General features: G+C 36.6%; 1 protein-coding gene across 2 annotated transcripts in view; it reads left to right on the forward strand.

Annotated features, from left to right (window-relative positions):
- Positions 1–8560, forward strand: part of LOC102203375 (sodium/potassium/calcium exchanger 2-like) — a 16489-nt gene extending 7929 nt beyond the window's left edge. The window contains exons 3-10 of one of the 2 annotated variants that reach the window (XM_005743605.2): positions 1083–1118; positions 1470–1587; positions 2842–2925; positions 3763–3842; positions 4000–4137; positions 4355–4444; positions 5943–6109; positions 6222–8560. In XM_005743605.2, coding sequence (XP_005743662.1) covers positions 1083–1118; positions 1470–1587; positions 2842–2925; positions 3763–3842; positions 4000–4137; positions 4355–4444; positions 5943–6109; positions 6222–6471 — 963 coding nt within the window. In that variant the 3' untranslated portion in view covers positions 6472–8560. The remainder of the gene's footprint in view (positions 1–1082; positions 1119–1469; positions 1588–2841; positions 2926–3762; positions 3843–3999; positions 4138–4354; positions 4445–5942; positions 6110–6221) is intronic. The other variant, XM_005743606.1, reaches the window with a different exon arrangement.
- The last annotated feature ends 2618 nt before the right edge of the window (positions 8561–11178 follow it).

Below are 11178 nucleotides of genomic sequence, written 5' to 3' on the forward strand. Positions count from 1 at the left end.
TTTAATTGCACTCAGGATAGTAACTATATCTTCTCATTTATCTTGTTCTTTGGTTCTTTGGAAGCTATTTTACCTTTAATAAGATTTACATCTTTGGAACAAAGTGAGTAAAAATACAGCATTATCATGTTTATACAAACCTGTCAGAAGTAATATTTTGGGAGACAACTTTGGAACAGTAAACACTGAGAATTTATATTATTTTAATTTGCCTTTCACCTTGGAAATGGTGCAAAAAATCTTCTATAGCCTTTAAGATGAATCCAATTTGTGATTTTTTCCCCCCTCCAAAGCCAAATGGTTTTGTAGTTTGTAGTTATGCTGCTCATGGTTTGTCCTTTTAGTCTGTGTGCATGTTTTCTTTTCTTTGTTTTATCCTTGCTATTTTTTCTGGAGTAAAATCCAGCTTTTTGGTTTTCTTTCACCACGGGTGTAGCTCAGTGGCACAGTGTGAGTTAGGACTGAGGGAGCTTTGACATGTATGTATGTATGTAGCTATAAAGTGACATGGCTGGGATTGAGATTAGTGTGAGATCCTCCTGTGTATGTAGTCTTCGTGTTGGAAAGATACCTAAAACGTGCAATGGTTTGCTTTCATGAGGAAGTTTAAATAAATACTGGACATGAACAACGTGATGTAATCTCCACTGAAGTTATACATCTAAAATAGCTGGGATACTGAAAAAGAAGGTGATGATAAATCTTGAGTAAATATTTTTTAATCTTTTCATTTTTGCATAATTACTTGATTAATGGAGTCTTTACCCTCCCTGCTGTTAGAAATAATTTACATATACTTGATCTAAAAATGCCTTCCAAAGTGCTTTGTGAATAACTCAAGCTGAGGTCCTATTCTTTCCCTATTCCATCACCATTTCCATGTTTATTTTAATTAACATTTGTTTAAATGCAATCCAATCCAGTGCCACAAATACAAAAAGTGTTGGTGGCATTTTATTAAATATACTGAATATACTGACTACATATTTAATATGTTTATTATATTCTCCATTACAGTAATCTATTATTATGTCTATTATTATATTTTTATTATATTATTGTCTCTGTGTTCTTTCCTAAAGGTAAATGCCCCAAGTGATGACGAGAACAAGCTTACGGTAAGTTTATTTGTACTGTTTTATAAGCATAACATAGTATACCGCTTCTATATTTCACTATATTTCAAATCTTTCAAAAATGTTTATTTAAAAATGTGTTTCTTGTGCTTTCATTTAATTTTTAAATAGTAGCTTAACGTCTTATTATCTTTCTTTTCCCCTTTGGAACATTGCAAATTTAATTGTATTTATTTAAAGAACTGAAGCTGTGACCGGCTCCACCTGACAATGGTTTAAGACTATAATAAGCCCATGAGTGGACACAGAGAGAAATAATGATGCATAAAAGAAGTGTGCATTTACATTTGAATCCATAAAAACATTTGGTATTTGTGCTTTTATGTTTTACAGGCTAAACCCAGGCTGCAGAGGGAAGGCAGCTGTGCTTCTCTACACAACTCGCTGATGAGAAACAGCATCTTCCAGCTCATGATACACACACTGGATCCCCTCAGTAATGAGGGTATGAGTGAGCATGCGCAGATACAAATCACGTACACTCTCACAAACATTATAATCTTCCCAAATTCGAAATGTTTCAAATAAACACAGAATGTGACACATACAATGTGCTGACATAAAGATTACATTCCTTCACCACAACAAATTCAAATGTGAATTTTCTTGAGATTAAATAAAAGTTAATAACTTCAGGTTTCCAAGAAACAGATTAAGCCTAGCCCAAGATCAAAAGGATATCCTATGAAAGGTTTATATCTAGGATTAGGCTTAAGAGCATAGACAGTTAAGAGAGTTGCAGAATGGCTGCAATCACAGCATTGCAATAAAGATGCACCCTTAGGCCTTCTCCTTGATTCAGAGACGGTCCTTCCCTTGGCCTCCTTGACTCCCCGCTCAAACCAGCGTTCCTCCCTGTCCAGGATGTGTATGTCCTCCTTACTGAAAGAGTGTCCACTGGCCTGTATGTGTAAATAGACTGAGGAGTCCTGACCTGACGAGGTGGCTCTTCTGTGTTGTGCCATCGGCTGAAACAGAGGTTGTTTGATTTCCCTGATGTATAAATCATGGGAATCCTCCTGGCATTATACTATAGTATAATACCAGGGGACCAGATCCTTGGGGAACACCAATTTTTGGTGCAGCCTGTTTTGGGGTTTAAAAACAACAGAGGCGCTGTGTTTAGAAAAATGTGTCTCAGCTGTTCCAATACTAACCCTAGCCCTTTTTTCCACTTCTTCCATGTACAAGTTGGCCACAGTGGGTGTAAAAGGGTAACCCACGGCATGCCCATATTTCTGCCTGTAGTAATGACCCTCGTATGTGAAATATGCGTAATGAAGACACAGTTCCAAGAACAAACACACTGTTTGTGCTGAGAGTGGTCCTGATGCTGAGGTCAGGGCCATCCTGAAATCTCTTACGAACTACAAACAACACAAGTTAAGAGAGATGTAACATCATACGAGACCATTGTTTCATCTGCCTCCATGATGACACCATAGCCACTGATCAATGGTCATGACAATTTACATTGTTCATTCAGTGGGCTAGTTTCAGTCATTGTGCAAATGTACTGTTTATAGGGTTGGGAAACCTACAGTCAGCTGAGACTAAAGGAGTCACTTGGATGAGTGACGAAACGCCTCCCCCACTGAAAACGCTACGTCCAGATGAACAGAATCCACTTTTTGGGATTTCCATAACTGGATGATTGAGCTTGCATTAAGACATGTTGCATTAAGGACTGTGTCTTTTGTTTTAGGACATTTTAAAGAGAAGGCTTCAATCCTTCACAAAATGGCCAAGAAGAAGTGTAAAGAAGATGGTGCCACTGCCAACGGAGTAGGTGTGTACCAGTGAATACTGAAACGCCAATGTACTTTTGGTCAACCCCCATCGATAAAGTGACAAATCAGTTGTGCAATTATTTATCAGTTTATAGATGAATGATTGAAACGGCACACAAATTTATCAGTATGTTAATTTAAAAAATAGTGGAATAGATCATGGGCAGGCTACACAAGAAAGAATTGTTCAGGCAATAAAGCTTTGAAAAGGAAAACTAAATGCTACCTTTTCATTTCACGAGAAGACTGAATCTTTTTTTTTTTAATGTTTTCCCTCATTAATGTAAGTAACGTGACTGTCCCTTGCGTCACTGATGTTAAAGAAACAGTTAAAATGACAAAAGTTTTATATTTTTATAGACAGTGATTGCATTAATACATTTATGGGTCAGGCTGTAATTTAGAGGGGTTTTTTCTGGTTGTGGATTAATCTCTGATTTATTTCATTTAATACATTTTAGTTGAACAGCTGATCTGTTATCATCCAAGAATTTTTACACAAAGATGCACAAACTGCTTTATACTTGTAAAAAAAAGTAAACAAAGAGATTATCTTTTCTTTTTCTCAGTAGAGGAGATAAAACATGATCTTTGATTATTTTATTTCTAATTTGTTATTTTATATTAACTAACTATATTATAATTACTATTGATAAATTATTGCCATGATATTATTGCTCTTTTTTTATTGTCAGTATTGTCCCTCTATCTTTCTTGTTTCTTTCTTCTTCTTTTTTGTTTCAACACACCCTTTATTGCTTGTTTTAAGCACAGTTTTTAACTGTGCTATATAAATAAAATGCACTTACTTTTTTTTACTTACTTTCTACCTCCAGCTGATAAAAAGATCACAAAAAGTACAAATGTTGCAGTGGAAGTTACACCACCAATGAATGGTGCTGCAGGAGGAGATGAGGTATGGAAGCATCACTCCTTTTCAAAAGCAAAATGTTTGACCTATAAACAATCAGGAAATTTAACTTAGTTATGTTTACCCAAAGAAATATGTCCAAATATATTTATGTACAACATAGGCACAATATTACAATGTAAGATCATGACCTAATCCTCAGGGTGGTGAGGAAGATGAAGATGAAGACAAGCCTTTGAGCCTGGCATGGCCTGACACTCCCAGGAAACAAATCACCTACCTCTTGATCCTGCCAATCATCCTCCCTCTCTGGCTCACGCTGCCTGATGTCAGGAGAGAGGTAGATATACACATAACCAAATATGAAAATACAAACTGAAACCCTATTTGAAAATAGAGTAGAGCTCCACAGCTCTACTGAGTAACACACACAGCTTTAGTTTAGGGGTATAGGGCTGTGCTTTGAATGCTCTCTACTGCTTGATTTTACATGTTAAGTTAGATGAAAAAGAAGCGATAGACTAAGAAGCTACATTGCTTTATTTTATGTTTTTTAGACCTCAGAAAGGTTCTTCCCGGTCACTTTCCTCGGCTCCATCTTTTGGATTGCGTTCTTTTCCTACCTGATGGTGTGGTGGGCTCATCAGGTATTTCCCACACAACGCACTCACAAACAAATATTAGAGTATGATTGTTTGCAGCATACAACAGCCTTGTTGTCTTTAATACACACTATATCTGAGGCCTTTCTCGTCAGAGCGCAGCTGTCAGGGTGTTAAATGTGTGACCGTGGGAACTAATCCTGGCTAATCTGTCTTGAGCCACAGTCAGATCAACCTGTAGCACTCTATTTTAAGAGCACAAGTGCAGCGACAGGACAAAAGCACAAGGTTACTGACAAAGTGCACCTGCTAATTTAGCTTCTACAGGTGCAGCACGCCACGTGAAAAAGCATTGCCAAAAGTGCAATAAGAATTGGTCGTTACGCTCTCACCTGTGAGTGGCAATGCGTAAATAAGTACATTTTCAGATATTGAAAGCCTCATGTCATTTTTAGTTTTTAAAGCAGCATCCATGGACTGATTCCCTTTATCTTCTAAAATACATGAAATATAATTGTTCTCTTAGGTTTGTTTTAATGAAAATATTATAATATTTTTTTGAAATAGGATTAGATTATATTTAAATATTATTATTTTTTTGTATAGCAGATTTAACTCAATGCATGCAGATGAATGTGTGTTATCCAGAAATATTTATTAATGAAAAAAAAAGAGGTTGGATGTTCTACCTGTGTCTGTGTGAGTGTTCCCCAGGTTTTTCCCTGAGTCCAAGACATGTATGTTAGGCTAGTTAGTTATTCTGTCTTGGCCGTAGTTGTGAATGTGAGTGTGACTGATGCTGTCTTTTATGTTAGCTCTGGAACAGACTGGTGGTCCAGCCCCAGCACCAGTCCAACCCTGTACTGGATAACCAGAAACTAATGGATGGATGAAAGTCAACCCATAAAAAATAAACTGATTAATACAAAGAAATAAGAGAATATATCACTCTTTCAGCCAGGGACTCTTTTCTTTATAGACTTCATGTCTATATGTATTAATTTTAGAAGTGTTATTAGGTTGAAGAAAGTAATGTTTTGTGCATCATTTTCAGTAATATGCAAGCCTGAATGCATGAAACTGCACACAGCTAGAACTGGACAGGTCTAATCAGCTACATTTATCATCTGAAACTTAAAATGTTTCTTCTTGGTGATTTCTCCTGATACAGAAGATATTTCTCAATTTCTGAAATTCTGTGTGAGGAACACGAGCAGCTGATACAGTGTGCAACACACACACACACACACACACACACACACACACACACACACACACACACACACACACACACAGAGAGAGAGAGAGACTTACAAACTCTGCCCTTAGTGACACTTGTTGACTAAACTAAATGTAACGTCACGTCACAATTACTGTGAAGTGTAGGGGCCCTGTCTTTCACTTTCATGCATACGTCTGAATGACAGAGTTATCATAACTTTAACCTATGTTTTCCTTGACAGGATGCTGTCACATTAGTAGATTTAGGTTTTGTGTGGCTGAAAAGAACTGAAGATTTGAGTTGGAATATTATTCATTTTAGGTTGGAGAAACTTTCTGGATCACAGAAGAAATCATGGGTTTGACAATATTAGCAGCTGGCACTTCAATTCCTGACTTGATCACCAGTGTGATTGTAGCTCGAAAGGGCCTCGGTGACATGGCTGTGTCCAGCTCAGTGGGCTCCAACATCTTTGACATCACTGTGGGGTGAGTCTGCCAATAAACAAGAACACACAAGCCATTCATTTTTAAATAAGAATGTGCCAAGAAAACCCAATTCTTCTCTGTTGTCTTTTCTATGCCTCTGTCCTCCCTCCAGTCTGCCATTCCCCTGGCTCATTTTCAACATTCTCAATGACTTGAAGCCAGTGGAGGTGAGCAGCAATGGCCTGTTCTGCGCCATCGTCCTTCTCTTCCTCATGCTGCTGTTTGTCATCATGTCCATTGCCGCTTGCAAGTGGAGAATGAGCAAGAGTCTGGGCTTTCTTATGTTTTTGCTGTACTTTGTTTTCCTTGTTGTCAGTGTCATGCTGGAGGACAGAATTATTGTCTGCCCCATTACAGTCTGAGGGAGGGACTCTGGTTAACTGCTGGTCAAACAGCAGAAATTAAGCATAACAGCACATATTGACCATTACATAAAACAAACATATACACACTGTCACTTAATATGCACACAGTAGAGGTCTGCATAGCCACTGTCCACACACAGACATACAAGTTTGCACCCACACACACACACACGCACACACACACACACGGTTGTTGATGTCAGCTAGGCAGAAGCCGTGACATAAATCAATCTTGCAAATTCAGGCTGGTGCATCACAGGTGTTTATCCGTGGAAAACAGACCTGTGCTTCTTTTATGGATTTCATGCCATCGAATAAGAAGAATTCTCTTTCTCCGACGTGACTGCAAGCAGTTTCCTGTGTTGGCTGAAACATGCTGAAAATAATTGATGGTCAGTGAAAGAAAAGCCAGATTGAAATGTCAGCTGAAGATCTCAGATCTCAGCTGTTTTTGGTTTGTTGATGAAGATGTCTCAAACCAAGTATGAGACATCATTACTCTTACAAGCAGATATTTAGTATATAAGATCATTATGAGGGCGATGTCCAATACTCCACGTACTTTGCTACATCAGAGAAATGTTATGTGTTTTTAAATACATTTTGACATTTGGGGTCATATTTGGCAGAATCCACTGAAATCTATTGTAGCACATATCAAATACTAAATAGTTGCTGCACATGGATACAACTGGCTAAGGTTGTCAGTACTGCCTAAATATGTATATCCCAACTATCTATAACGAGCTTGTGAACATGACTTCTTCGGTTCTGGCTGCCTTTACATTGCATGACTTTAGTGAAGGGTTGATTCCCAGAGATGCAGTTTGGACAACGAGTGCTGGACTAAAGATTAACAGAGGTTGTTTTATTTTACTTGTTAAACTTCAAGGTTATTTTTCAACTTATATGTTCCTGAAAAAAGAGTGTTCAATATAAGCGATATCACTGCTTTTCATCTGTATTATTTTGATGTAAAACAACTAATGTACTGTAAAAGATAACACAGATTTGTGTTATTTCTGTTAGACTTACAGGTTGTAAGCCATTGTTCAGTTAGTGACATAACGCTGAGTAAAAAGCAGGGAATTTTACATCCCTAGTAGTAGTAAGAAAACACAGTACAATGTTTCCATTCAAATGTTCATATGCAAATGTTAAAATTTTTTCTTCGGGATTGAATGGAAATGTTTAAGGAGGTTGTAATTTTAAATACTTACAGAAAAATACAATAAAGAAATGTTAAACTGAAGAAAGGCTTTTACTTCTTTGGCATTTTCTCTGATGGTGCGAAATTTTTACTCTATTGTTGTTGTTTCATGAGCAAAATCAAACTGCTGTGGCCCATTTAGTAACATGGGGCCTTGCTAAAAAGGCAAGTTAGTATCCATATTGTCCATCTTGAGCATTTTGCACCACCTGTTGCTACCAACCGCCTGTCCTCATATACAGCATAGACCACAGATGGCTTAAAATCTCTTCTAACCTGCCCCTAAATACTCAAAATAAATAAATCACAAAAAGAAAAGTTCTAAAGGAAAATAATTTTCCCCTCGGTTCTCAGGAGAATTTGAAGCAGACTTTAATCTGGGCAATAATTTATAATTCTTGAAGAAATGAAAAATAGTTTATCTGAATTTCAGGAGCATGTCCACACCGCAAACAATGCCCTTTCGGTCATACACCTATAAATGCCTACACATATATTTCTGCATTCCCTTCCATTTTTCTCTAGTCAGCCTCTGCTGATTCTTCCCCAAACCCAAACGTTGTCTCTGGCCTACCTTGTTGCTTCATTTGAATAAACCTTTGTCATTTGGGTTGGGGTCCTTGCTAGTTAAATGAGCTGTAGACCATTATCACCTCCCTCTGCTGTTAATTCTTGGAAGTGCAAACATTAGCAGTTAAAACAAGTAAAAAAAATAAATAAATAATGGAAACAATATATCACATCTTTGTTAAAATTATTCTTGGATTTTTTTTTAAAATTCTGTATGCTAATATTGAAAAGATGTCATGAAAAATATCAGCTTTATTCAGGTACACATATATATGCATATATATTTCTGATTTTTCTTTTCTTTTCATTTTACTTTAACTTTATTCTTTTTTTTTTTTTAATAAGTGTACAGTTTATTTCCATAAAACTGATACCAACTATTCCGAACGTCAAAATGTGTGTTTATTGTGTATTTTTATGTATACTACTTTTTTGTAATCGTTAATTGAGACTAATGTGATTGTAAGCGTTTGTACGTCAAAGTCATAACATACAGCAGCTTATAAAACTCAGCACAATGTTCTCAGACTCCAGCTCAGATTTAGCCAGTCTATGCAGTATCACTACTACATTTTTCGTGCTTTGATGGATCATAAGAATGTGAGGAATGTATGTGAATGAGTGCATTTAGAAAGATTCATTCCGACCAGTTTCAACAACAATGTTATAATGTTCTACTTGAAACATGTATTATACTGTAAAAACATATATAACTTATCTCTGTATAAAATGTTATATGGTCAAATAAAAAAAAAAAAAAAAATCAATGTCGGTGAACTTTTTTAGTTAATATTAAGAAATAGATGCTCCCGACAGCCTTGTCAGCATAATTTAACTGCAGTATATTTGCAATTTGTGAATGAAAATCATATGAATTACTCTGCAGATCTTGGAATACTTTGCCTGCTAGATTCTTAACAAAATGTGACATTGACATATTTAAATCACGTAAATAGGGAGGTCAGTTTACCACTCAACCTTCCTCATAACACAGATTAGCAGTGTCATCCATCAGGATGTGGTCTGCTTTACATAGACACAAGCCTCTTACAAAAGCAGGCATGGCCCGCTGCAAAGACCAGTGAGATGCAACCAAGATTAAATGGACAGCTGAGGACAGCGGTAAAGGTTGTTCTTGGGGTCATATCTGAGGACATTTACTCACTACCCATAAATTTAGGTTGTGAGTAACTCAAGTACCTGTCTGCCAGTTAACAAGCTACAAATCACCCCAGGCAAATTCCCATATATGTATCAAGTGTCTTTGTCAGTAACTGAGTAAATGTGTGTGCTATTGATTCCTATAAAAGAATGATCATTTTTGGGGTGGAACTGTTTTAGGATTACAGAAGTTGCATACAGATATAAGTATGATGACATTTAAAATGTGCTTGTTAGGGAGTAACTCAATAACTGAACTGAATATAACTAATATTGAGTGTGGACACACACAAGCTAATGAGTTTTGCCCTGTAAAGGTTCAAGGGCATTAGGTCAGTGAAAGTCGTAACAGCATGAGTGGCATTCTGGTGCAGCGATAATGAGTTTACAATCTCACAAAACCAGGATTAAGAAAGATTTATAATTTGAAATACTATATTTAGAAGCCATTAGGGGGGGAAGTGTTTTACTTTTGTGCAGGTTCCTTTTCATATTGGAGATTGTTTTTAAAAAAAAAGAAAAAGAAAAAAGAAAGCAAGATTATTTAAGAAAAAGAGTTTTGAATGGTGTGAGATATCATATTAGCCATAATTCCTCTGACTAATACTTCTTGAAATTACAAATAATTAAAAAAAAAATTACATTCACATTTCCATGACGCTTTCCAGTCAAAATGCTTTACTCTTAGATTAGTATGACAGGACTGGTTATAACTGTTGGATAAATTAATAATAAATTAATAATAACTCAGCAGAGGCACAAGCTGATTGTCTCCAGGCCATGCTACGCTGATGCTGTAATTTGCGGCAATCTTTAAGAAGTTTACAAATATAAAGCTCTTCTTTGATGTTGGCGGTGTTTTGCTCCACTCTCTGCCAAGATGATCTCACATAACTTCACTAATATTGAGGTCTGAGCTCTGGGGAAGCCAATTCATGACTGATAGTAATGTGTGTTTTTCTATTTGGGAATGCTTTCGCTGCATTACCAGTGTCTTTGGGATCATTGTTAATAGTAAATGGTCTGGTTCTTATGTAGCACTGTTCTACTCGACTATTCAAAGCACTTTATATGACATTACTCATGGACCCATTTAAACCCATTCATACAATTTTTTAAAATGCTATTTCTACCTAAGTGCTTTCTATACACACTACAACGAAAGCATCTGAGAGCAACTCGGGGTTCAGAATCTTCCACAAGGATACTTTGGCATGCAGACTGGAGCAGCTAGTAATGAAAACACCAATCTTCTGATTAGTAGATAATCTGATCTTCCAATCTGAGCAGCCAATCAGATGTTTTCCAGATGATAATACACAGTGGATCAGAATCTTACCATACTTTTTCTGTTTGTACATCCATCAATTTTGACAAGACCGCTGACTAAAATGTAACACCAAACAATAACAGTGCCTCCCTTGTGTACGACAAATGACTGTAGGCTCTGCTTAGCTCTTCTTTCCTAATATCCACCATCAGGTCCATAAACCCTGTTGCTACCTGTCAGGCCCTGGGTCTGGTCTCTGTTGTTTCTTCAAGACATGACTTTCAGATACTGTATGCTGTAGATAGTTTAGATTGTGTTTCAGGCCTGACAATTCTTTTGAATGAAGAAAAAGTCTGGATAGCTGTTACTAAAGAGTAACTGAAACATTTTAAGAAACTCTGGCTCATTGGGAACTTTATTTAAGGATACATTGTATCCTTTCTTTTTGACTAAGTTTAGAAAATAATAATAATAATAATAATAATTGGAAATA

This window comes from Pundamilia nyererei, unplaced genomic scaffold (assembly GCF_000239375.1).
Source record: "Pundamilia nyererei isolate P.nyererei 1_Seehausen unplaced genomic scaffold, PunNye1.0 scaffold00134, whole genome shotgun sequence".
Classification (NCBI taxonomy): Eukaryota; Metazoa; Chordata; class Actinopteri; order Cichliformes; family Cichlidae; genus Pundamilia; species Pundamilia nyererei.